The sequence below is a fragment of the Molossus molossus genome, unplaced genomic scaffold (assembly GCF_014108415.1).
Source record: "Molossus molossus isolate mMolMol1 unplaced genomic scaffold, mMolMol1.p scaffold_m16_p_24, whole genome shotgun sequence".
Lineage (NCBI taxonomy): Eukaryota > Metazoa > Chordata > Mammalia > Chiroptera > Molossidae > Molossus > Molossus molossus.
Window position 1 is genome coordinate 10544470 of NW_023425360.1, and position 27582 is coordinate 10572051.

The 27582-nt window shown below is 57.9% G+C and overlaps 1 protein-coding gene across 1 annotated transcript in view; it reads right to left on the minus strand.

The window, feature by feature from the left end:
• Positions 1-19010: 19010 nt before the first annotated feature.
• The window catches only part of FAM169B (family with sequence similarity 169 member B), a 39350-nt gene continuing 30778 nt past the window's right edge, over positions 19011-27582 (minus strand). Inside the window, exons 5-7 of the mRNA XM_036278151.1 lie at positions 26435-26612; positions 20894-21076; positions 19011-19156 (exon numbers count right to left, since the gene is read on the minus strand). Of these exons, the coding sequence (XP_036134044.1) occupies positions 19011-19156; positions 20894-21076; positions 26435-26612 (507 nt within the window). The remainder of the gene's footprint in view (positions 19157-20893; positions 21077-26434; positions 26613-27582) is intronic.

Consider the following 27582-nt stretch of genomic DNA (forward strand, 5'->3'; position numbering starts at 1 on the left):
GCTTCTGTGAATTCAACCTGTTATATTCCATGTATAAGTTAGATCACAGTGTTTGTCCTTGTCTGTGTGGCCTACTTCCTTTAGCATCATGTCCTCCAGATTCAGTCATGCCCTCATACAGAGCAGGATCTCCTTCTTTTTTAAGGCTGTATACTATTCCAGTGTGTGCATGCTCGCGCACGTGTGTGTGTGGTCCTCCTTGTCCACCCATCCATCCGCGGACACTGAGGTTGTCTGTCTCGGCTATTCGGAAGTATCCTGCACTAACATGGGTGCAGATCTCCCTTCAAGACAGTGATTCCATTTCCTCTGGACAGACACCCAGAAGGAGAATTGCTGGACTGTATGGTGGTTCGATTTTTTATTTCTTGAGGACACTCCACACTTCTTCCCACAGAAGCCGCACCAACGTGCACCCCCACCCACAGTGCACGAGGGTTCCCTTCACCCCACATCCTCGCCAGCACGTGTCATTTCTTGTCTTTTTGATGACAGCTCTTCTGACAGACAGGAGGTGACATCTCGCATGGTTTTGATTTGAATTTCCCTGACGATGGCTGATGCTGAGCACCTCTTCCTACAACCACCGGCCACTTCTCCTCGTGTGGATCAGCCCTGAGATTCTGCGTCCCTGCCGGCCTCCCCCACAGGCTCTGGGGCGCTTCCCATCCCTGCTTCCTTCTCGGAGACCTGCTGCCCCCTCCCAGCAGGGCTCCAGCCTTCTCGGAGGCGGACAGGGCACCTCCTCAAGGGAGGGGGACTTGTGGGCCCGAAGATGGCGCTGGGCAGGGGAAGGAGGCCCCAATCAAGCAGAGAGCAAAGGGCACTGGGTTAATTTGCTGGGGCTGCCGTGAGAAAGCACCCCCGACCGGGGCTCAGACAGCAGACACTTATTCTCGCGTCCTGGAGGCTGGAGGCTGAGACCGAGGTGCACTGGTTACCCCGGGGCGTGCTGGTTACCCCAGGGCGTGCACTGGTTACCCCAGGGTGTGCTGGTTACCCCGGGGTGTGCTGGTTACCCCAGGGTGTGCTGGTTACCCCGAGGTGTGTGCTGGTTACCCCGAGGTGTGTGCTGGTTACCCCGGGGTGTGCTGGCTACCCCGAGGTGTGTGCTGGTTACCTCGGGGTGTGCTGGTTACCCCGAGGTGTGTGCTGGTTACCCCGGGGTGTGCTGGTTACCCCGAGGTGTGTGCTGGTTACCCCGGGGTGTGCTGGTTACCCCGAGGTGTGTGCTGGTTACCCCGAGGTGTGTGCTGGTTGTGTGCTGGTTACCCCGGGGTGTGCTGGTTACCTCAAGGTGTGTGCTGGTTACCCCGAGGTGTGTGCTGGTTACCCCGGGGTGTGCTGGTTATCCCGAGGTGTGTGCTGGTTACCCCGGGGTGTGCTGGTTACCCCGAGGTGTGTGCTGGTTACCCCGAGGTGTGTGCTGGTTACCCCGGGGTGTGCTGGTTACCCCGAGGTGTGTGCTGGTTACCCCGGGGTGTGCTGGTTACCCCGAGGTGTGCGCTGGTTACCCCGGGGTGTGCTGGTTACCCCGAGGTGTGTGCTGGTTACCCCGAGGTGTGTGCTGGTTACTCCGGGGTGTGCTGGTTACCTCGAGGTGTGTGCTGGTTACCCCGAGGTGTGTGCTGGTTACCCCGGGGTGTGCTGGTTACCCCGAGGTGTGCGCTGGTTACCCCGGGGTGTGCTGGTTACCCCGAGGTGTGCGCTGGTTACCCCGAGGTGTGCGCTGGCTACCCCGAGCTGTGCTGGTTACCCCGAGGTGTGCTGGCTACCCCGAGGTGCGCTGGTTACCCCGAGGTGCGCTGGTTACCCCGAGGTGTGCTGGTTACCCCGAGGTGCGCTGGTTACCCCGAGGTGTGCTGGTTACCCCGAGCTGTGCGCTGGCTACCCCGAGCTGTGCTGGTTACCCCGAGCTGTGCTGGTTACCCCGAGGTGTGCTGGTTACCCCGAGGTGTGTGGTTACCCCAAGGTGTGTGGTTACCCCGAGGCCTCTCCCGGGCGTGCAGACGCCGTCCTCTGTGTCCTCACTCCCTCCTTTATGGGCCCAGGCAGACTGGACCAGGGCCACCCTCAGGACCTCATTTTTTGTTGTTGTTTTCTTGGTTTTTGATACTTGCCCTTAGCGGGAACCGAACCCGGGTCTCTCTGGTCCGCAGGCCGATGCTCCAACCGCTGAGCCAAACCGGCCAGGGCTCAGGACCTCATTTTAACTGAATTATCCTGTAAAAGACGACCACCGCATATAGATGCGAAGACACAAACACAGAGTCTATTCTCGGGTTGTCACTTCTTCGTCATGGTGTTATTTTCTATCCCAACAACCGCAGACCTCCGTCGGCCCGCCTGGCTGTCTCGTCCTGCGGCTGGAGGGCAGGGACTCCCACTCGTGAATCGGTGAGGGGCACGATTCAGCCCACGGGCACCAAGTCCAAGGTTGAGGGTTTCAGCAAACTCATCAGAGCCCAGGGGAAGGCCCCTCAGCGTCCCCAGCCAGCACCCATGGTCCGATGCCCAGCACGGCTGCAGGTTCCCCAGCTCCTCCTCCACCGTCCCCCACAACCCCCACCCCAGTGCACCCAGGACCTCCGCACAGGCAGCTTCTCCTGCCGCACCCCACAATTACACAGCAGCAGTTCGGTGCAAGCAGGACCAGGGGCTGACGCCACGCAAATCGCAAGGGTTAGTGGAAGGTCACCGAGTCTGATCAGACAGTGATTTCACCGTTCGGCACGGTGCCCCGTCTCTGTGTGGGTGCACAGGCTGTAAAGCAAAGGACTGCACCGGGCAGGGCAGGAGCCGGCCAGGGCCAACAGGTGGGCTGGAAGCAGGCTCTTCTCACTCTGCCGGAGAGAAAACCTGTCCATCAGTAGGCTGGAACTTTCCACCCGGCCCCGTGATCCAGCACCCCTGGGCTCAGCTCGGCGCCGGGGGACGGGTACATGCCGACCGCCCAGACGCATGTCCCCTCCCCCAGGGAGAGGGCGCACTTAACAAAATCGGAGTCCCTTAGGAGAGAAGAAGAGGGCTGGAAGCTGGAAGGTGACTCTAGGAGCCACTGAAGCTGTTCTGACACCAGCTCCTCTCAACTCGAACCCTGGGCCAGGCCCTTGGCAGACACACAGGAAGCCGGCCTGGCTCTGCATGGCGCCTCCCCCCAGAGAGTCCCTCCCGTGGAGAGTGTCGCGCGCGGATCCAAGCCAAGCCCGCCTCCTCCCTCACGGGCCCTTCATCCATCACGAGAATTTGCAGGAGTTTTCCAAGTGCCTTGCTCTGCGCACCGGATTAAACATTGGCAACCGGTCAAGGTCATGGTCCTAGGGACCTCCCGACAGGATCACTCTTCGTCTCTCCTCCCCGGGGACCCTGCTGTTGTGACGCTTGTGTCTCCTCTGCCCCACTGTGCGACCCGAGTCCGTCTCAGGGCTGGACACCGAGCAAACACACTGCCCTGGGTCCACTCACGGGGGCCATTTGCAAAGCCCTGGCCTGTGGGAACACGGGCAGAATGTGGGGCGTCTGGGGCTCGAGTTTGCAGAGTTCTGCTTCCCCACAAAGCACTTTCAGACGGGAAGACACGGCGGCCCGAGTGACGGGGTTTCTGCACTGAAGGCCACCTTTCCTGTAGGTTAGTGTTATTGATTACCCGCACCTCAGGCCCTGACGGGTAATCAATAGACCCTCTGACCCAGATGTGTGGCTTGGCCTGCGGGGCCTTAAAAACAAGAAGTGAACAAGGCAACTGGTCCGAGCTTTTCATGCAGGAGAATTACATTTTCCCCCAGAGCGACAGAGCCGGTGCTGCTGAAATCACCCAGCCATCTGAGGACAGTGGGGTCACGGGGCTCTGCTCATCTCTCCTGCCGGGCCGTTCTGCGATCCCCCCCGTGCCACCAAGAACAAATGACAGGCCAGACTTTGGGACAAGCTATGTGTGCCCCCAAAGGGCCAGAATCCGATACTGTCGCTTCTTGGGAGCCCAACCCTCTCAGCACAGGATGTGGGACACGGTGACGCTGAACTGGGGACAGGAGGACAGGAAGGGGACTGAGCACCTGCGGTGGGACGAGGACAGAAGACAGACTTTCAGAAACAGAAGGGTCACGGCCGTGATGAGGCCAGTGTCCTGCAAGGCTGTGGGTTTGGTGACAGAAGAGTGGCGTTGGGTACAAAGACCTCTGGCCTCATTTCTGATGCTGCCCCCTCCAGGAAGTCGGGGCTGACCACGCAGCACCCCGGCCGGACCAGGAGCCAGCCCTTCGGTGCGCCCACAGGTCCCTGGGCATCTCTGTGACACCTTCTGGGAGTGGGTACAGGTACATGAGGTGGGAGTTCACTGAGGCTGAAGGTTGGGGTCATAACCAGTTCAGATTTAAACCCCAGCCCCAAAGACAACGCAGCCCCTCGACGGCTCCCGACAAAGCCCACGGAATGAGCGAGGGCATTTATGAGAGTGAATGAGTGAAGGACGAAAATGCAGCACGCAAACAAACACAGAATCTCAAGGTGCCAGCATCCCAGAGGAAGGGGGCACCTTGCACCCTCTTCCCAGACATCGGCAAAGGAAAAGCGTGTAGAAGCAACAGAGAGCACGGAGACTTTGCACCCAGAGTTGGGTCCAAATCTTGCCTCCACCAGCAGAGGGGACTTAGGCAAGCCGTTTAGATCTCCACTCCTCAGTTTGGTCATCTGAGAAATGGGAATAATGTAAGGCCGCCCTGGACTCGTGCTGAGAATTGGAGACGTGGTATTCGCACATGGTCGGCACTCGGTGAGTTACAGTCGCCACCAATATTAACAAACCCTGAGTGGAGGGCATGACGTGTTATCACGGCAGGAAGGTGACCTCACAAAGAGGGCCAAGGTCATTCTGAGGCATCAGACCCCCCAAAAACATTAAACCACAACTTCTCTCCTCTCTGTCTTGCAAAGGAGCATAAACTCAGACCAGGCCCTGGACCACCAGTGAAAATTCCCGTGAGGGCTGTGAGGTGAGGAACCGGGAGAGGCATGAAGTTACGGAAAACATTACGCTGCCCAGCGGCCAACAGTACGTATCAGTCAGGAGACGCGAGGTTGCGCTGCAGTAACAGACAACTCCAAAATCTCCCTGGGTGAAACCTGTCTCCAGTGTCCTTCGGGGCAGTTAGGGGACTCCGCCTGGGGAGCCAGGCTTCGTGAGCAATTCCACCAGCGCCACAGAGAAAGCGCTCTGGAGGGGCTCACATCTGCACGAAACCGTCGTCTGTGGGTGACAGGGTTCATGCAGAATCACTGACCCAGACTCATCACTGGATATACCACCTCGCCAGGTCATGAGATCCCAGAATGTGCTTAGAGCGGGAAGAAAGGGAACTACTGGGTGAATCACACTAATGAGAACGAACCCCACAAGCAAAGGAGCCGTCTGGGAGCCCCACCCAAACCAGCCCCAGACAGCGGGGCCCCAAGAACTACTGGAGGCATCTAACCCCTGCTGAGACCTAGCAGCTGAGCGGGAGGGGGTGACCGCAGAAGGAAGCTGCAGTTTGCACTTAGCAAAGGGTGGGGAGCTCAGAATGTTCCCAGTGCTCCTTGGCGGCCAACCTCCTTCACGCTCTTGCGCATGCTCGGGGTGTCTCAACACTGCCCGTCCGAGTGGGCACAGGACGGAGCAGCTCCAACGATCTGGATTCGCGCACAGGGCTGACAAAACGCTTCTCCCCCTAATTTGGGTTTAAAGATGCACAGAGCAGGAACTGCTCCGAGCACAGTCCCCTGCCAGGTGTGACTGTTACCAGCGCCCCCCCCTCCCCCACCCCCACCCCCTCCAGGTTTCCAGGGGACTCAGGAGAGGACCTCGTGTTCCAGGTCAAGATCATTAGGGAGTTTAATTAGCAGGCTGGGTTCAGAAGCGAGGGGCACCCGTCCTTGGGGGCTACACAGAACTGACTGGGGACTCCTGTTCCTTGCCTGGTCGAGGGTTTGGTGCTCCCCGAGATATCTTGGGCCCTTGGGGCTCACATTCACAGGGGCCCCCACGGCGCTGCGTCCTTTCTCCCGGCGCCTCAGCCCACCTGCCAAATGGAAGCACGAGCCAGGTGCCCGGGGGGCTGCCGGGTGTGCGGAGCAGAGCGCAGGTGTGTGCTTCTGGAACAAGGTGCGGTCACTCTGGGGACCGGCCAGAGTGACCAGGCCGCACAGAAGGAAGCTGGGCCCGACCGGCCTTTGGTGGAGAGGCCGAGAGGACTTTCAGCCCGGAGTGAGCACGGTCAGGGCTGTTCCTGGATGCGTCACGGAGCAGCTGTAGCATGGAAAAGGGCGAGGAGATGAGCAGGAGTCGCGGAGGGTCTGAGGGGCGGTGAGCGGCGGGAGCCCGTGTCTTTCCTGGGTCGGGGTGGCGGGGCGAGGGCTTGGTGACAGAACACAGGTAAGGGAAGCAGGTCAGAGGGTGATGGGCCTGGAGGAGGCAGAGGACGGGGGAGCCGCGGTATGTCCGGGAGGCTCCCGTCATCAGTGGGGCGGGAAGCAGGACATTCTGGGGAGAAGGATGGTCAGGGGCCTGCAAGGCTGGGGGGGGGGGGTGTTGAGTCCTAACGTCAAGGGACACCTGAGGACTTCTTAGCAAAGGCCAGCGGGGCAGGAATGTGGTGATGTTTAAATATGTCCAAATTCCTCAGAACTGCCCCCTTCAAATGGGGAAACCTACTTCCCTCCTGCTACACTTGAGCCTGGGCAGGCTCTCGGCAGAATCGGGGACGGAGAAGTCATACTCACAGCCCAGACCAGGCCTTAGAAGACACACGGTCTCCCCTCGGGTCGTCTCTCCGGGGGACGCGAGCCGCCACATCATGAAGACACCCCAGCAGCCCCACGGAGGGCTGTGGGGTGAGAAACAGGCCCCCACCCCCAGCCACGAGAGCGAGCCATCGGGGGAGTGTGTCCTCAGCCCGCCGCGCCTTCAGATGACTGTCACTCCAGCTGACTTCACGGGACACCCAGGGCCAGGACCGCCGGCTCAGACGCCCCCAAACTCCACGCAGCGTGCGCGAGAACAAACGTGTTCAGCCAACACCGTCTGGGGCGGTTCGTTACATAGAGAGATGAGGAACCCCTGGGGGCCCGGGGAACAGCCGGACAGCGGAGGGTCAATGCAGGGACCCGCCGAGGAAAGACACCTGAGGGGCCGAACAAGGGTGATGGGGACGGAGGACGGGCTGAACAAGGGTGACGGGGACAGAGGACGGGCCGAACAAGGGTGACGGGGACGGAGGACGGGCCGAACAAGGGTGACGGGGACGGAGGACGGGCCGAACAAGGGTGACGGGGACGGAGGACGGGCCGAACAAGGGTGACGGGGACGGAGGACGGGCCGAACAAGGGTGACGGGGATAGAGGACGGGCCGAACAAGGGTGACGGGGACGGAGGACGGGCCGAACAAGGGTGACGGGGACAGAGGACGGGCCGAACAAGGGTGACGGGGACGGAGGACGGGCCGAACAAGGGTGACGGGGACAGAGGCGGGACGGCCATAACTGCTGAAGGACAAAGCGCCAGGGCAGCCGGGTGACCGCGGGACAGTCCACCGTGTGGAGCCGCAAGGCCCCTGGACCTGTCCTGGTCATCGTGACCCTCATCACGACTGCGGGTTTGTCATAAACTGGGACCCGAAGAGGCCCCTGGATCCACTCCCAGGCCCCGCGAGCTGTGCTCCAGGTCCCTTCAGCTGTCTCGCCCCTGGATTGGCGGTTCTCAGTCAGGGTGACTGTGCCTCCCAGGGGACACGGGCGATATCTGGGGACACTGTCTGATGGCCAAAGGGGTGCTGCTGACACCTCGCAGGGGGGCCAGGGATGCGGCTCAGCGCCCTCCAGCACCCGGCAGCCCCACGACACGGGGTGACCCTGTCCACAGTGTTAGGCTCAGGCTGAGACCCCCGGTCGGGTTGTGACCCACACCAGCAGGTGTGACCCTCTCCTCATTCACTGTGTGGTCCCCAGCGCCCAGGACAGGGAAGGCTCACCGTGGGCGTGGGGAGGAGACGGTGAGGCAGGCAGGGGCACTCTCTGTGGAGGGGTAACGGCTGCATGAGGAGGTTGATATTCACCCTGGCCGGTTTGCTCAGCGGTTAGAGCGTCAGCTCGTGGTCCCGAGAAGCCCGGGTTCGGTTCCCGCTAAGGGCACGTACCCTGGCTGCAGTTTGTCCCCGGCCCCAGTTTGGGTCCTGTGGGGGCAGCCACTCGGCGTGTCTCTCTCACATCGATGCCCCCCCCCGCATCCCGAAGGCCCCTCCCCCACCGGGGCAGCAGCAGGCCTGACAAGCAGGGAGCCCAAAAGTGAAGGAGCCTCCCAAGGTGCCCCGTCCTGCCCTCTGTGGCCTAACACAGGCTGTTTACACAAAGGCGGGCACACGGCCAAGGAGGTGAGGGGCAGAAGTTCCCAGCCCAGCTGCTCCTGGGGCCTTCAGAGTGCGGCCGGCAGGAAGCGCTCGGGACGCGCTGGGGACGCGCTGGGGACACGGGCAAGGCCAGGGCCGCCAGGAACACCCGCCCTCCTGCTGGAAGTCAGGGGGTTCGCTCAAGTCTCCAACCACAGCGCAGAGAGACCGTTTACACTGCAGACCCCACACTGCCAAAGGCCCCCGAGCCGCAGCCCAGAGACACAGCAGCGGCTGGAGCTGCGACCTGCTGGCTTCGGACCTGCCGCGAGGCAGCGAGGTCACCTGGCTGCGCCCAGGAGCACGTGGCGGTCGGACAAGCACCAAGTAAACCACCTTCCACCGAGAATGAATAACCAAACGTTTAAAGAGCAGGAGGACCAGCCCGGCCGGTGTGGCTCGGTGGACTGAGTGTGTCCCGTGGACTGAGAGGTCCCGGTTCAATTCCCGGTCAGGGCACATGCCCGGGTCGCAGGCTCGATCCCCAGTGGGGGGCGTGCAGGAGCCGATCGATGTTCTCTCTCTCTCTCCCTTCTTCTCTCTCTAAAAAATCAATAAAAACATTTTCAAGAGCAGAGGCACTTACTATCCCTGCTTTCAGAATTTCAATGCCATAGAAGACGGTGGGAATGTTCTAGATTTTATGGGGTCTGCGGAGGCTGGACAACTGAACAAAGCTCCCCCCTTGACTAGATCCTGTACTGTTGGGAGGGGACACGTCATTAAGGACATTATTGCATCAAGTGACAAAGGTAACTAAGGGAAAGGATGATGTCACCGTATCGGGAAACATGACGCTGATAACGTGCTCACGCGAGGTCATCGGGAACACACCGGCGGATTCAGCGGGAGAGGCCGCGGCGTAAGGAACAACCCGGGTCCGAGAGAGAGGCCACACGCAGAGCACACCTGGGCACAGGGACACGGTGCTCCTGGCACGGTTGGCATTTTTGCAGCCCTTGCCCATTTCAAAGTCACTCAAACTCAAAGTCGGTGTCTAGCGCTGACCTTGGGCGACTGTCGGCAGAATCGAGGACGGGGCCAGCCCGCCACCAGCTTCCTCCAGAAGCTTCCCTGGGCTCCGCACGGGCGGATCAAGACCCACAGAGTCAAGAAGAGAACCCGGAGGAGGAGGACGAAGAGGAGGAGGAGGAGAAACTGGAAGTGATACAAGTCACTTCATCATCACAGACGGTTGAAAGTGATGGGGGAGACGTTGCAAGGCACACGAGAGAGCAGAGTGGGGACCAGGAGGAAGAGAAACGGGGACCCGAACCAGGCTGTGTTTGGAACACTGAAGCAGGAGCCGGGCACTGGGGGTGGGGCAGGAAGCCAGGGTGGCGGGGAGCAGACAGGTGGACGAGGCCACCACGGGGAGCAGACAGGTGGACGAGGCCACCACGGGGAGCGGACAGGTGGATGAGGCCACCACGGGGAGCGGACAGGTGGACGAGGCCACCACGGGGAGCGGACAGGTGGACGAGGCCACCACGGGGAGCGGACAGGTGGACGAGGCCACCACGGGGAGCAGACAGGTGGACGAGGCCACCACGGGGAGCAGACAGGTGGACGAGGCCACCACGGGCCCCGGCCCAGCTCTGGGCACCACCCCCACCGCGTTCCCTGCACGTCCGTCCTCCAGGCCCCTCCGAGTCCCCCGGCCCGTGGCCACAGCTGGCCCTTGTCCTGACTGGGGACTCTCACCGGGCCTGGCCCACTGTGCCTGTGGCCCAGTTTCTTGCCTTGAGAAGCTGAGTGGTTGCGGAGCCGGCGCCTCCCGGTCCCAGTGAGGCAAGTTGAATCCCCGGAAGCCCCAACTCCAGCGGCGCCCTCCGTGGGGGCCCCTAGCGGCCGGATCTGGAATCAGAAGGCTTAGTGGTGAACTCGGCCTCTGCCCGTCCCCGTGGTGTGGCCTGGCTCTGCCCCTCTGTGCCTCAGTTTCCTCCCCTGTAGAGTGGGACATGCAGTCCCTCCCCGGCAGGGTGTGGGGAGCGCCCCAGGACACCGCGTTTCGCCGTCACTTACTACTGGAGCCTCACCCTCCAAGGAGACTGCCTGGCGGGGGTGGGGTGGACATGACCCCTCTGCCCCCCGCACCTCCAGGCCCTGCGGCTGCCCTGGGCCCTGCCAGCTCAGCCCAGCCTGGCCCTGGCCCACACACCCACTCATCCACAGGTCTGACCGCTGCAAACCCCCGGCTGTGCGTCCTCCGTGGGGTCCCTCTGCACGCCCTGGCCGGTCCTGGTCTTTCTCCTTGGCAGAATGACACACAGACACACACAAGAGCAGGAGGGGTGCAATGGGGTCACAGGTGCCCCCGAGAAGAAAATGCCTGCTGCCACTTTTAGGAGTGCCCACCACCGATAGCAGGTCTGGGTGGGAATACAGCCACCCCAAGGACGGTGCTTGGGGTCCGGGAGCCATTCAGTGCACCGTGAGAGACGCTCGCGAGGGTCCCTGAGGGCTTCGCTGCTGCAGCCGCACAGTCGGCATCCCGTGGTCAAAGCCTCGGGCTGCATCTCAGCTCCTGGGCGTCTCGGTGACCAGGCCCCGCTCACCACGCTGCTATTTCACTTGGAGACTGGCTGGACCAGGTGACAGCAGGGAGGCCGCAGGAAGTGCAACAGCACCATCTAGTGGCCATGTGGGGTGACTGCAGAGGTGCCCTGGCGGAGACCCAGGACCTTCCCTGCCGGGGCAAACGTGGTCCGCCTGACCTGTGGTGGTCGCTGGCAGCGACTTGCCTTCCCCAGCTCCTCAGCTGACACTGGTGGCTACTGCTGCCACACCGTTAAGAAAAATAAAGGCCCAAATCAGGACACAGTTTTAACCTAATCAGCTTCAGTGTTGATGAAGGGCCAAAAGGGGACATTGGGGTGGGATTCCCGGGTCTCAGGGCACCCCAAGCGGAGTCCCAGGTCCCTCGGGGCTGAGGACCTGCCTGCCTGGGCACGAGCCAGCCCCTGGGGCACCTGGCTGGGGCCTGCCGGTGCAAAGCTGTCGTGGAAAGACAGCAAGACAAAAAGATCCCAACAGGGCTCAGCACCTCAGACCTGAGCACTGTGAACGAGGATTCCGGGGCCACCCCAGAGTCCCCGACTCCTAGGTCTGGGGCTGGGAATCTGTCTTCTACCGGGTTCTCTGGGTGACGCCGAGGTTGCTGAGCTGGGCCCTCAGAGGCCAAAGCTCAGGAAGGACTAACAGCTGTGTGGGCTGGACTGCTTCTCCCTCCACATCTGGGAGCCCCTGTGCACAGTTCCCTCGCCCTCCCCTTGGGCTGTCCCCTGGGGCCAGGATGCCTCCCAGCCACATCCACTGAGGGGCAGTTTGAGGTCACCTTCGCCTCTGGGGTGTCAGTGGGTTTACAGAAATGGCTGCATTGGGCGCGGTTCATGCTGGGGATTTAGCAACACGAACAGGAAGTTTCTACACTGGTACCACAGCCGGAGTGATTCCCAGACAGGGTCCCTTCCTCGGCCGTCAGTCCTGAACACCTGGAGCTTGTGACGCCGGACCAGTAAGACGGCTCCTTACACCACGGAAGGAGCAGTGGTACAAGGAGTGGAAGAAGCCAGACACAGAAGGCCGAGTACCGCGTGAGTCCGCACCACTGAGGAACCTAACACAGAACGGTGGTTGCCAGGGGCTGGGGGAGGGGAGCTGTTCACTGGGTACGACGTTTCGGTCAGCACGATTCGGTTCCAGAGATCGACGGAGAGCCCATCAGTCGCCGACACTGTTACACTCTTCAAGCTTATGCAGCAGGTAGATCTGATGTTCAAGTGGTTCTTACACGACTAAACTGGGACACGGGACACTGTTGGAGATGATGGGTGTGTCTCCTAGTTGACACTGTGGTGATGCTTTCAAGGATGTGTGCCTATTCCCCAATCAAATATGCCCATCACACTGTGTACACTAAACACCTGCCATTGATTGTACCTCAATTAAACCCCCAATAAAGCTATTTTTAAAAGATAACCAAGCAGTCCAGCCAGTGTGGCTCACTGGTCGACCCTGCACCAAGAGGTCACCAGTTCGATTCCCAGTCAGGGCACATGCCCAGGTTGTGGGCCCGATCCCCAGTGGGGGGCGTGCAGGAGGCAGCCAATCGATGTTCTCTCTCATCGATGTTTCTCTCTCTCTCTCTCCCTTCCTCTCTCTATAATCAATAAGGGAAAATAGAACAGAATAGAACAGAATAGAATAGAATAGAATAGAATAGAATAGAATAGAATAGAATAGAATAGAATAGAATAGAATAGAATAGAATAGAATAGAATAGAATAGAACAGAACAGAATAGAACAGAACCAAGCAGGATGACCTCCGGGGTTCTCTGCATCCCGATGTTGTGGACAGGACGGATGCACACGGGGTGGGGAGAAACAAGGCACAGCTCCCTCTGGCGGCAGCCCCCTGTTTCTTCTTCCCGTTTACTGCAGTTCAGCCAAAACACTGACCCTGGAGGGAGGGAGCCCGCGAGCCGAAGGCCCCACTGCAACAGCCCAAAGGGAGGCGGGATGCCTTCGTGGGCTGGTAGCTGTGTCTGGCCAGCCTCTGGGGTTGAAGAAATTAGGGAAACTGGGAATCTGTCTGAACTTCTGGACTTACAATGAAAGCTAAATATTTTTTCCTGAAGAAAAAAAAAAAAGACATAAACATTTGAGCCCCTCTTAGAATGAATGTCAACTGTATGATGTCGCATCACTGAAATTCCAGGGCTGGGGTGGGCGAAACAGCTCCATGTTGAACGTGATCGGCACGCGACAGCGTGAGCCGTCTGCACCGCTGTCCTTCCCGTGCAGAGCAGTTTCGGGCGGACACAGCAGCGCACGGGCGGCCTCGGTGTTTGCAGGAAGGCGGACACTCCAGGGCTGGGGCGGCTGCGGGGCTGGGACGCGCGGGCTTTGTCTGTGCAAGGCTGCCATCGTGTGGCCGCCTCGGGTATTTACCCCGGAAAACGGCCCGGGAGCCAGGGGTCCACGCTCCCGCAGGGCTGTTCGAGACCGCGCTCCCTGCCGCCAGCCAGAATGGGGCTCAAGATACAGAGCAAGAGGAAAATCGAGCTCTCGCGTCGCCATCCAGGTCTGGTCTTCTCCAGGGCACCTCTGCGCCCTACCACGGACCTAACTCCAGGCGCGCAGTGATGTCGCCTCTAAGGGAAGAATTGTTTATCCGTCAGGACGGTTGAAGGGTCCAAGACAGGAGGCCCCAGGCACCCGCGGGGTCTCCAGGCTCGTCTTCCACGTCCTGCCCCAGCTTCAGAGCCGGACACAGCCCGGGAGCTCCGGAACCGTCCGTAGGAGCCTGGCCGGCACAGAATACTGCTCCATGGACAGCAGTTACAAGTGTTTGGTTGAGAAATGAGACGAGACCTGAGCCCCAAACAAATAAGGGTGCCGCGGACTGTCCCTGCAGACACCCAGAGCCTGAGAACTACAGGCACCTGCTGGTCCGAGCCCGGGTTTCCCAACCTCGGCCTGATGCTGTGGGCGGGGTACTCCTGGGGCTGGGGCAGGCCTGGCCCCGGGCACGCAGGCTGAGCGCATCCCCGCCGCTGGCCGCCAGGTGGCGCCCCTTACCCAGCTGTGCCAGCCAGCGGCGTCTCCAGACCCCACAAGCTCCCTGCTCACCCGCGCACCAGGGGCGCCATCTGCTCCGTGTCCGGCTCCTGCTCCCTCTAACGGCCTTCAAACTGAGAGCAAGCTCAAGGTCGGGATCAGCAGGGGCGCAGGGAATGCCCGCTGCTCTGTGGCCTGGGGGGGCGTGGACTGGCCAGGAAAGCGAAGCCCTCCTTGGCCAGGGACGGCTGGGACTGTGGGACTCCGGGCAGCTTGGCGAAAACCCTCCAGCACTTGTACCTTTGGTGGTCAATGGTCTGTCGCAGAACTGCCCGCTTTCCAAAATAAGCAGTATTTGCCACAGTGCAAGGATAAGTTTTGAATTTTTTAAATCGTTGTCGACTCTTCAGGGATTCACGAGCGAAGGCCCGTCCACACCGGCGTGGACGCTGTCGCAGTGACCCTGTGTGGCAAGTGTCTGGGCTTCTGGGAGATGCTCACGACGTCATACCACTCCAGATCTTTCCACATCCTGAGCAGCACAGACCCGAGAAGGGCAGGGGCCGGCCGTCCTTGCCCACGGGCTGGCTCCCACCGCTCGGGGTGACGCGACGGCCAGCGCCACGCTTCGCCGTCTGGGTCCGGACGCGGGCAGGGGAGGGAAGGAAGACCACCTTGTCCGCTGTCGGTCTGCCCGAAAGACGCTGGTCCGGGGCAGACTTTGAAATTCATATTTTTCAGTATTTCCTTAACAGTGCAAGGTGACAGCTGGTCGCACGTCCCTGGTGCAAGCCTGGTCGCAGAGGGCCCCGCGAAGCCCACGGACAACGCCCCTCCCCCACCGCGGGCAGCGAGGCGGAGCCTGAACCAGTGCCCCCCCCCCAGCCCGGCGAGGTGTTCAGGACGACCCCGGCGTGATGTCGGCGTCCACGGAGGCACAGCATGACGACTAAGTACACGAGAAACGGTCCTCGAGGGCACAGCCACCACTGCCTTGTCGCCATCTCCGTGCCGGTCCGTTACCTTGGCGGGTCCGCCCGGGACTGCTCGTGTCCGCCTTGGAATTTCCTGGGGGAGCTGCCCGCCCCAAGCCGAGAGCAGGACGCGCAAACGGGGGTGCTCCCGAGGAAGTGGACGCGCGGGAGATGAATCGCACACCGGGGCCCTTCCGGAAGCGCTGGTCAGCAGATCCCCTTGACCCGGTTCCACCCTGTGGACCTCCGCGTCGACAGCGCCCCCTGGAGGACAGAGGGCATGGAGCGCCGGTTCTCCTCAGGCGTGTCTGGGCTGGAATTTCATTTTCTCTTCCAATGACTGGGCATTCAACGGCGTCAGGCTGTTAGCTCCATCCCCAGCCTTCCACTGTGTCGGTGGGATTTGTACTCACAAGCGAGCCCACGATCACACATGTTCATGCAGCCTCCCTCCCCCCTCCATCAGTCCCAACTTCGAACCGGATGCCTGTCCCGACCCGGTGCGTGCCCCCCACACCCCAAAACCCTGATGTGTGGGTTTGGCAGGGGGAGGCCAGATCCCGAAATAAGTATGCGGTGTTCTGTTTGAGTTGAAAATATCAATGAAGCATTTTTTCAATTAAAGAATAAATGTATTACTTAGTTGTTACCTATACAAGTACATTTCAAAGTGTATTTCCAGACTTTATAAGTCAGCAACATTTGGTTTGGAAAAAGGTAAATGAAAGTATTTAAAAACACCAGCACATTTTCGTTCTCTCTTGGAGTTTTTACGTGTACAGCAGGAGCTGCCCATGTACTTTTCTTCACCAAAAAACGTAAGCTCACAAACTAGTTCAGAGACTGTCAGCCTTATTCAACACTGTATCCCCATCACCTCGGATAATGCCTGGTGTTGGAAGATGTTCCAGTAACGGCAACCAATTGGACGGATGAGCAGATATATGAATGAATGAATGAATGAATGAATGAATGAATGAATGAATGAATGAGTGACTGAATGAGAGAATGCAGTAGATAACCCATTATTGGTCTACCTTTCCTGATGTATGGAATTGTTTTTATGTGTTACGGACCAAAGTATACCCAGTAGCAGCTATCAAATGCTCACTTTATATTTTAGTAAATGAAAGTTCAGTAAGTTTTTTTTTGTTTTTGTTTTTGTTTTTTTAATGAAGGCACGAACTGGAGCCCACAAGTGTAAGAGCCTGAGAAGCAACCACACAGGTAGGTCAATGTCAACACCCACAAGTCACCATCCGGGACGCGGTAGACACGATGGCCACTAGAGGGAGACACAGAACCTTCCAAGGAGCAGCAGGGGAGAGAATTCTGCATCCCGCCGAGGTTCCCCGCCCAGCTCACTGCCATCAACCACTATCACTGCTGCGTCATGCAACGTCCGCCCCACCAGGGCAAGCTGAAACAGGATCACAGACCCCACCTCCCAGCCCGGATAGTCACACCTCTTTCTATACACACACTCCCTCTAGCTGCAAAAATTTAATGTAAATAGGAAAAAAAAAAATACTACTTTCCCTGTGGATGACAATCGAATCGATTAAAAATGCACCTGGAAAGAAAGCAAAACTATAATCCGAAGGATGAAAAAGCAATTTTGAAAGCGGCGGGCAATTCTCCTCCGCCTCCAGCAACATTTTTGTGTAAGGATCGGCGGCATCAGTTTCACCTTCTCCAGTAAAGAAAGTGAAGGCGTGTGCGAGTTGGGGCGGGGGGGTTGCAGCTGACAGATTGACGATCCTACTGGTCCACTTTCAAAGGCTTCATTAGCAACGCAGTGGAGCGAGGAAAACACTTCCCGCAAACTCCTCTCAGAAGATCAGAATAACCCTATAAATACTTCCAGGGCCCTTACCAGCCACAGATGTTATCACAGGCAGAATTGTGCCAACTCTGAAAGACCTTGTCCACAATGACGCTGCCTCAGAAACAGATGTGCGGGCACCTGGCAGGGCTCGACTTCCCTTGGCATCCCGCGACTGCCACGCTCACCTGGGCACAGAGCGACCCACTCCCCTGGCTTTCTTGCTTATCTCCACAGCATGAGACCTTCTAGAAACCTCCGAAGTCACACTCGGGAAGAAAGGGACAGAGAGAGGGCTCGAAGACCGGAACAAGGAAGCACCTCTAAGAATAACTGACTGACAACGCAAACCAAGTGCAGTGGCCGAGGGTGAGATGTCCAGGGAAGAGAAGACGCCAGCATTTGCCTCGTTAGGTGACCTGGGGACAGCAAATGGGCCACTCTCGCGGATTCCCACGGAGCGCGAAGAGACTAGAGAGGGGCAGACTGCAGAGCACCCGGCCTGGTCTGTGGCTGGGTTTGCAGCCGACCTGAAATGTCAGCTCTGACAAACTGTCCCAAGACGAAGCTGGTTGGCTGACAGCCTTCCGGGGCGAATCGAGACCCCGACGGCTGGCCCGGGGGAGACAGGTGTAGGGGGACTGTGACCTAGGGCCCATGTATACAGGGAGGGAAAACACCATACCCTAAACATTGTTTTTTAATTATAGAGATTTCGTCATCTAATTATGCCCTAGTTATAATGATGACCCTTCTTCCTGCAAGGGACTCCTTCATGCTTCTGGAACATTCTCCGGCAGAGTTCCCTCCTCTGCTGATTTGAAGCGAGAGCTGGCGAATCTCAGAGTGAGGTAAGGTGACAAGTCTGGCATCTGACTTCAGCTCCGACCAGACCACAGGCTCTCGGCTCCTGAAATAACCCCAGTGCAATTCTCCTGGGGGAACGCCATCTCCCCAATTATGCGAACATCCCCCCGTGCACCCCTCCGGCCTGGACGACTTCCACGTGACTTCCCATCCCGACAGGCCAGCCGTTCGCGTCTCCCATCCCCAGCCAAGGGGCTGCAGCCTCCGGAGCACACGGGGCCGGGGACTTGCTTGTGTAGCTGTCCCTACACCCGCAGGGCCGGCCAGCTCAGTGCAGGGCCCAGGGCGGCTCACGTCCCCATGTCTAATTTCGGTGCCACCAGGTGACTCACTTGACCCCTCATTAGGATCCCAGTCACAGCCCTGCCATGGTTTCTCCCCAGGTGCCTGGTCACCCCATTAATATCTGTAAGATCCATTAATTCTTCTAGCTGAGGGGCCCTGTAAAAGCCAAGACGATCGCTATTATCATCAATAAAGTCCAAGGCCCTCTTCCCTGTCACTGGCTAAGGTACATCAGGGGGACAGAGCCAGGCACCTCAGCCTACCCGCAGCCCTCAGCGATGGCACCTGACGCCAGGAGGGAAGGAAAGCCAGGAAATTTAAACTCTGAGAACTTCCCGAGTCTCCCAGCACCACACACCTCAGCCCGCAGGGCGCTGTGCCCATCCAGCCTGCCAGGCCCAGACCCTGAGGGCTGAGCGCAGGAGAGAAGGGAGGGACACTGGCAGAAAGCCACAGGGAGGCCCGAGACAAGTGTCTCTGCCGCCCCCTGCTGCCCTCTGGTGGTCGCCCCACCCGCTGCTTCCCTGTGGCACCTGCTAGGGAAATACCCCCAGCAAACTCCATGGCACCAGCTGCAAACCCCAAACGGAAAATAGCGTGTGTGCCCAGAGCGAGCTGCCCAAGTAGACGAGGACATCTCCATCTGACACCACACTGCTGCCCGTAAAAAGAAGCAGGTGCTCACTGCAGAACATTGTTTATGGGGTGTGGCCACTTTTCTCGTTCTCCCCGAGGACAAGGGGACAGGGGACAGCCCTTTACAGTAAACCGTGTGCGTCTTATGAAGTCACGTTGTCCACTGATCTTCTACTCGAAAGAGACTTCACCCCCTCCCTGTCCCAGGGATCCGTGCTGACTGGTAACGGGCCAGCCCTGGGTCACAGGGAGCTTCTGATTCACCTAAATGGGGGAGCGCTTCGCGGGCAGGGGTTCAGCCGGTGCGGTTTGCTCGGAAGGGAAGGTGAGGGAGGACATCGGCCACCACCCAGCGTCCCTGTCCGTGTTCCAGCAGCAACAGCAAGCCGGGCACCAGCCTGGGCGCGTCCGCACTCCGGGGAGTAACGACATCCAAGTGCCCCTCACGCCGACTCGCGGTCTGGGAGTCTGGCCTGTCGCAGTTGAAGCTTCAGCCAGATGCTGTCCCGCTGGCCCCAGGCTCCAGGGGGCTCCACCTCCCACAGGCGCCCGCGCTGCTCCGGGTGGGCCAGCAGGAACTTCCTGCAGACTGGGGGAAGGGCCCACGTGAGCCGGAGGGCGCGGCCTGCACACACGCCAACCGGGTGGTGACCTCAGCGATGGCCACTCCGGGTGTCCCTGCTGCCCAGCACCCGGCCTGCGCTCTGTGTCCGCATCCTCTCCCCCCGTCCCATGCCCTCACACCGCCGGCCTCCCTCGGCTCGGGCAGCCAGAACACACCGCGAGGACCGGCAGCTTGAACAAGGCACCGTTCGCTCAGCTCTGAGCCTGAGAGTCCGAGACCCAGGCGTCGGCAGGCTGGCCTCTCTCCTCGGCTACCTGGGCCTCTTCTTACCTGTCCTGGCCAGGGCCCCGCCCTACCACCTCACTTTGCCTCAGTTACCTCTTTAAAGGCCCCATCTCCACACAGGGGCTAGGACTTCAACATAAGAACTGGGGGAACCCAGCTCACCCCATAACATCACCCACTTTGGACACTGTCCCCCCCCCAGCCTCCTCTCCCACGGAGCCTTCCAGCTCATCCTACAGATGCCTTGATCCCCAAGTCCCCCCAGGCCGTGGATCTGGGCCCACGTTCCCAGGTGAGCGTTCCACGCGGCAGGACCCCAGTGCGGGCGAGCGAGAGGCCGCTCCGGTCCCGCAGGTCCCGAGGGGCCTCTGCCCGCTTTCCCAGGCTTTCCCAGGCCGGGGCAGCAGCACCGACGGAAACCTGAGCTGATGCTCAGCACCGGAAGGCGTGAGCCAAGCTGCACACGCCGGAGAGAAGGCTCTGACCCCGTCTGCACAGATGTCACTTCACAGCCGTGGGACAGCCAGTTCCAAGCTCAGAAATCCTGGGCACCTTGGAGTTTTGCACAGGAATGTGGCGATGCCGGCAGCCCGCCCACTTCTCACACCCTGGCTCCGCCCACCCTGCACGGGCCCTCTCCTCCCATCCCCCCAGCTGCTGTCCCGGGGCCTGAGGATACGGAGTGTGGTCAGCTCTTGGGTGCACAGATCCAGGGATGGGGTCCCTTGGGCCCATGGGACCACCAACAGGAATCCTGGGGCCTGGTGCTCTGAGCTGGTTGCGCACAAGTGGCCCGGACCCAGGGACACCTCTGGAGCTCCCAGATCCCTCGGCCCACGGAGAGAGGAGCGGCCGCTCTGAAGCGTGGGCCCGGGCACGGGGCCTCCTGCCGTCCATGGGCAGCCTGTGCTCAGTGAGAGCAGGGCCTGGCCCGTGCCCCGCGCTCCTTCTCGTCCGCTGCTCACCCGGCACCGGGCACAGCCTTCAGCCTTGGCAGGCCAGCCCCTTCCCTGCGGCTCCTGGGCCTGCGGCCGAGGGACGGACCACGAACTCCCAGAGCCCGGGGCCCAGGGAGGACCACGAACTCCCAGAGCCCGGGGCCCAGGGAGGACCATGAACTCCCAGAGCCCTGGGCCCGGGGACGGACCACGAACTCCCACAGCCCTGGGCCCAGGGATGGACCACGAACTCCGATGTGGCCGGCTCTCGGAGGCCCAGGGCAGTCGCTGACGTTGTGCCCACTTGTCTATCACATCTAACTCCGGTGACTTCTCGGCTGGGAGAGGGTAGGCCCTCGTGACCGAACATAAAGTCTCATATGAGCTGAAGCCCTGGGAGGTTTCGCAGGAGAAGAGGGAGCCCACAGGGGTCACAGTGCAGAGGGAGGACCCCGAGGACCCGCCCTCCCTGGACCACGGGAACACGTGTGCCCCTCACTGCTACCCAAATGCTTCTACCGACACCAGGTGGGCTTACCTTGGTACATGGCAGGAGAAATCGGCCAGCTGACCCCCAGGGCCTCCTCGTCCCGGAATGTTCCACAGAAGTCCTGCAGCATGGCCACGCCCAGGCCCTGGCGCCGGTGTCCCCTCCGGACAAACACGGTGTCGAGGACGGGCAGCAGGTAGCAGGCTCCCGTGCCATCCCCGCACAGGCTGCCTGCGGGGGAAGGCGAGGGACACGGCTGCGCCCTGGGCCCGCACCCACTGCAGGCCCCTCGGACGCCTGCACCCACTGCAGGCCCCTCGGACGCCTGCACCCACTGCAGGCCCCTCGGACGCCCGCACGGCCGGTCACTGACCCCTCGGACGCCCACGGCCACTCCCGGCTCACCCCCCCTGCTATGGATGGGAGCGCAGCCTCCAGGCAGTGGCCCTAGAATGAAGAGCCACCTGGTGACTGAGCAGAGGGAGGCTGAGAGCCTGTCCTCACTGTGCACGGCCCACAGAGACCCCTGGGGCCAAAGGGGGACATCCGGGCCACATCACAGCTCCACCTGGACCCGGGGTGTGGGCTGGGAGACCCCCACACACATCTCTAGGGCACGCACTTGTTCTAGCAACTCTAACCAGGGCTCGTGTCCATTGCAGCAAAGGGCATTCACGCCCAGTAGACGGTCCTGGTTCCCATAAAACATCAATGACCTCCCTGAGAACACGGGAGGTGACAGAGCCCCCCTTCTCTACCTGAACCAACTTCACCGCAACCAGCACCAGCACCTCTGCTGTGCCTGCAGGAAGAACCTGGCCCAGCAGCACCTCTGTGTGTGTGGGGGGGGGGGGGGGGTCTGTGAGGACTCTGAATGTCCTGCTCCATACTTCTATACACCTAAACATACTCTTAATTTAAACATAAAATCCATCAATTTAAAGAAATTTCTTTTATTTATTTTAGAGAGAGAGGAAGTGAGAGGGAGAGAGAGAAACATCGATGAGAGAGAACATCGATTGGCCGCCTCCTGCATGCCCCCCACTGGGGATCGGGCCCACAACCTGGGCATGTGCCCTGACTGGGAATCCAACTGGCGACCTCTTGGTGCATGGGTTGATGCTCAGCCACTGAGCCACACTGGCTGGACTAAAATTCATTAATTTTTTAATATAGTAGGTAGTTTAAAAATGGAGTTGGACCTTTGCCTCACATCATACACAAAGATTAACTGAAGACAGATCTAGACATAAATGTAAGGGTTCAAACCACAAAGCTTTCAGAAAAACGTCTTCACAACCTCGCCTAGGGGTAGGCACAGAGCTCTCAGACTCAACACCAGAACCAAGGCCACGGGCCACTCTGACACCACCAGCATTAAAAACCATTGTACTTCCAAAAATACCACCAGGAAAATGGAAAGACAAGCCACAGACTCTAAGAAAATATTTCCAAATCACATTTCTAATAAATAAAATATACATCTATATCTATATCTATCTATCTATCCATCCAGAATATATAAAGAACTCTTACAATTCAATAAAATGAAAACACCCAACCAATAAAAAAATCAGATGATCTAAAAGAACATTTCCCCAAAGAAGACATACAATGGTTAACATCAGTGAAAACGAACTCAGTATCATTAGTCACTAGGAAAATGCACATGGAAACCACGGTGAAATGTAACTTTTCACCTACTAGAATAGCTATCATAGAAAAGACAAGCAACAGTAAGTGTGGACAGAAAGGGGAGAAACTGGAACCCCTCATCTGTTACTGATGGGAATATATAATGGTACAGCCACTTTGTCAAATAATTGGGCAGTTTCTTAGAAAGTTAGACACATGCTGGCGGCCCAGCAATTCCGTCCAGAGAAATGAGAACACACACCCACACAGAGACAGGTATGTGGGTGCTTACATCAGCGGTACTCATCATAGCCCCAAACTAGAAACCAGGCTGGTAAACGCATAAACAAAATGTGGTATATTCATACCACGAAACGTTACTCAGCAATAAAAAGGAATAACATACAAATATATGCTACCATTTGGATAAACCTCAAAAATACCATACGAGGTGAAAGAAGCCAGATGTTTTAAAAAAAAATCGCACAGTGTGTCATTCCGTTTACATGGAACGTCCAGGAAAAGGCAAGTTGATGGAGACAGAGAGCAGATCGGTGGTCGCCTAGAGCTGGGATGGAAACAGAAACTGACATCAACAGGCAACTTCTTGGGGTGGAGGAAATACCGGAAATCTGGATCGGGGTGATGGTTACACAACTCTCTAAATTTGCTGAAAGTCACTGAGTGGTTCAACTTAAATCGGCAACTTTTATGGGATGTAAGACTGACTTTAAAAAGATACAATGGATTGATTTGAAAGTGTGCTTAAAAGACACAGTTAAGTAGGGGAAGGGAAACAGTAAGTCTATGGAGGATACACTGGGCAGATGCCCCCTGGAGTGATCAGCGTCACTAATGGTTATGTGATTCCATGCCCTCCCCCCAATGTTAGGCGAGCCTATGAGGACAGGCACTTCGCTCTCCCCGAAACCCACTGCCCCAGTCTAACCAGGAGAAGCTATCAGACAAACTTGAGAGAAGGAGCATCAACCCCCTGACCGGTACGCCTCAAAGGTGTGCAGGTCAGAAAAGGCAGTTTTCCTCATCGCCATCCCTCCCTCCCCCGCGGACTAAATACTAAGGAACAAGACTTTATTGGGTAGGGCTGAGCTTTGAAGAGCCACAAACCACTTTCACATCTAAGGTTTTTTTTTTTTTGCTCCCCAAGAATGAATGTTTGCCCACTCAGGGCAATAGCACCCAACTAAGAACACAGGCCTTAGATGAATGGTCCTCAAACGTCAGAGACACAGAAGCACCTGGGGGACCTGTTCACACAGACTGCTGGGCCCCACCCCACCCCGAGTTTCCAATGCAGCAGGTTCGGGGTGAAGTCCGAGAACCCCCATAGCCCGCATGATATAAACAGCACAAACCGTGCCTACTAGAATACTCCATCCCTTCGAGGTGGGCAGCGATGATCGGAAGTATTCCAGCCCAGGCTAAAGGTGAAAACCCACGGTCCACAAGAAACCAACACACAGGCCAGCTGGACCAATCGCACGCTTTCAGGAGACTTGGAATGAAAGAGAAAGAGGACTATGTAGGTCCTGCCCCTTTAAGGCAGGTACAGGTGCAGCCTGGCAAACCAGAGTCAAGGTTATACGGAGGCAGGAAACAAGGGGGCAAAGGGAGCTGGTTTGCAAAGGTGTCAATGGAGCTGGTGCTGGAGGCCCATCCCAGCAGAAGATGCCAGCTGCACCCCACGATCCCCTGCACCCTTTCAATACCCCCCATCTCGCAAGCCCTCAAGGTGACAGCAATCTGTCTCGTCAGGTGATGGGGTCGGCACCTCAACAAACACGACACTCTCGCCTCCTCGCTTTTTGCTGCGTGTTTCTGCTAAAGGCCAGGAGCTGAAATGCGGGCACCCTGCTGGATGGACCATCAGACAGGAGGCACCCATGGCCCTGGGTGCCGGGGGGAGGGGCAAACAGGAGTTCATGGGGACAGGCAGGGCCGCCAGGGCCACTCCAAAGCGTCGCCCTGTCCCGGGTCATGTGCTTGTCTGCACTGCGGCTCACCTAATTGACACTTGGAAGGGCCGCTCGGCCCACGATCTGCATGAGTCGGGCTTTCGGGGATCTGAAATGTCAAGTTGTGCTTTTTTCGAGCTTTATACAAAATCAAGATAACGTATCAGCTCTGCCCTCAATCGGCCCACTCTACACTCACCCATCCAGTTCTTTTCTTCCCTTGAAAGCTTGAAACAATGTATACTCTTCGGGGAGTACGATCTGGCCCCTATTAGACAAGGACTCTGTACATTTCTTTCCTGCACAGGAGGAAATGATCAACCTCAGCCTGGCCCCAGCTGAACGAACAGATATTCCGAACCACGGGGATCTGAAGTGACGGGATCTGAAGCAACGGGGAGAAAGGCCACAGCTCCCACGTGGCCTTGCATGCCGTGTGCCACGCCGTGTCTTCAGCATCGACACCCCACCACGTAACGCTGTGACAACCGACACGCCACGGCTGCAGAAACGCCCTCAACCGTTCCGAAGTTTTGAATGTGAACTCGACCCGTCGTCCCTTCAGTGACTGGTTTCACGGATTTTTCAGAAACCACTGTGTAAAATCATAGAACACTGGAAAACGTATCTAGTCACTGTCTGAATTATTTTTAACTTGTTTGCATGCTGCTCAAAGCAACCAATTATCAATTCATCAAAATAAAGCCTCTCTCAACTTACAGAAAGAGATGAAAAGACAAGAAACAAAAGTCTATGATCCATGTCCAAACGAGTCCCCATGCGATAATGCAATGGTCAAGCAAATAAATTTCCACACACAGTACCTACTTAAGAAATAAGTTCAGCCCAGCCAGTGCGGCTCAGTGGACTGAGTGCCGTCCCATGGACTAAGAGGTCCCGGTTCAATTCCCGGTCAGAGCACATGCCCAGGTTGTGGGCCCGATCCCCAGTGGGGGGCGTGCAGGAGGCAGCCAATCGATGTTTTCTCTCATCGATGTTTCTGTCTCTCTCCCTCTCTCTAAAATCAATAAAGAAAAAAAAATTTTTTAAAAAAGAACACTCACAACTAAATAAGAAAACAAGCAACCCAATAAGAACATTGGAGAAATATTTGAACAGACCACCAGAGATGACATACAACCCTCAAGAATGCGATGATGGGTCCTGGCCAGTTTGGCTCAGCAGTTAGTGTGGGCCCTCGGACCAGTGAGTCACAGGTTTGATTCCTGCCCTGTAGGGTCGTGCAGGAGGCAACTAGTCCATACAGCTCTATTGCATCGATGTTTCTCTCTGTCTCACTCTCTCTCTGTCCCACCCACTCTATCTGATGACAGGTAGAAAAATATCCTCGGGCGAGGAATAAAAAAAAAAAAAGAATGCATGCTTATTGAGATGATCACTTTGCAAGGTAGATTAACGTGTAATCAGGATGCTGTACACCTGACGCTAATGTAATACTGCATTTCAACTGTAATTGAACAATAAATTGTAAAATGTTTTAAACTCTTAAAGGAAGCAACTGTAAAGGCGAGACCAAGCCCTTCAGCGAATGTCCCTCGCTCCCCGGTCACTTCTCGTCCCGGCCTTCGCCAGCCCTGCCACCGTGGCCCCCGCCCTCTCTGACGGGGGGTCTGCAAACCTGGGCACCCGGTGCCTTCCGCCACATGGCAGCGACCAGCAGGGGGATTTTCCCTGAGGGCTCACTGGGAACACTAAGGAAAGCGTTGTGGTCGTGAAGTCCTTCTGCCCCGTTAACCGAAGCAGGTACTTCCCGGGACGTGGCTCGGCCCCAGCCCGCCTGCCGGGCAGAGAAGGGGGTGATTGTGAAGGCGAACCTGGGGTTCACTCACATCATGGCTGAACTAGTGATAAACACTGGGCCCAGAGACGCACCCCAGGTTAGGCTTGTGCCGAGAGACCCCTCGGAGGCAGGAAGTCACCCAGAGCCTGGCAGGGGGGTGGCCAGCCCTGCCCCTACCTTTCCTTTTCGTTGTGTAGAACCCGACCGCCGCTCCGTCTCGCCACAGAATTTTCGCCTGCTCCCTCACAGAGTGAGGCAAAAAGAACATGTCGTCGTCGTCCAATTTTCTCTCCAACCTTCCAAAGATAACGACGTTGAGAAGGAAAAGCACAATCCTTTCCCCAAATGTCTGAACCTTTGAAGGAGAGAGAGAGGGAGCGTGAGAGGGGAGGGGAAATCGGATGCGTGACTCTGCACCTGGCGTCGACCCACACGTGGGAGCCAGGTGCGCACGCCAAGGTCATGACCCCTCATGGCTCCAGGACCACAGTGTGTATCGGTTTCTCGCTCAGATTCCCACACCTTCCATCCCGGTCGGCCTCCAGGAGTGAGGGGCAGTGCCAGGGGGCCTCGGGAGCCCAGGGCACAGACGTGGAGAATGAGCAGACAGAGCACGATATAATGACACAGGAAGTCACCTCCTCCACTAGAACCGAGACTGGGAAAGGGAAGTTTAAAATAAACATCATGTCCGGCTGGCGTGGCTCAGTGGTTGAGTGTCGGCCCTGCACCAAGAGGTTGCCGGTTCGATTCCCGGTCGGAACACATGTCCAGGTTGTGGGCCTGATCCCCAGTGGGGGGCATGCAGGAGGCAGCCACTCGATGTTCTCTCTCATCGATGTTTCTATCTCTCTCTTCCTCTCCCTTCCTCTCTCTCTAAAATCAATAAAGAAAAAAAGTAAACATCAATGCTGGGTTTTATATTTAATACTTGACCCTTACATTTTCATCATCATCATCATCACTTGTGGTTGTGGCTTCTCAGCCTAGATCTGCAGCTTACAACCTCTCTGCGCCTCAGTTTCCCCTGCTGGCCAGGGGAAAAGACCACCGACCTGGTCTAATACGTGTGCATGTTTTCCAGCTGCTCTGATACTGAAACAGGCAGCATCCGGCAAAGTGCTCAGTGCCTTTAACTTATTGATTGGGCCCGATGCAAAACACTTCACCTTTATCTGGAGCCACAGCGTAGCTGAGAAAAAGATTTGTGAAATCATTCCCGCTAACTCTGAGAAGTCACCGCAATTCGGAATCTCAGCTAGCAGCCGCCGAACCAAGCTCAGGCTGCAGAGTAACGAGCCGGTCACACAACCCGGTCGGTGTGA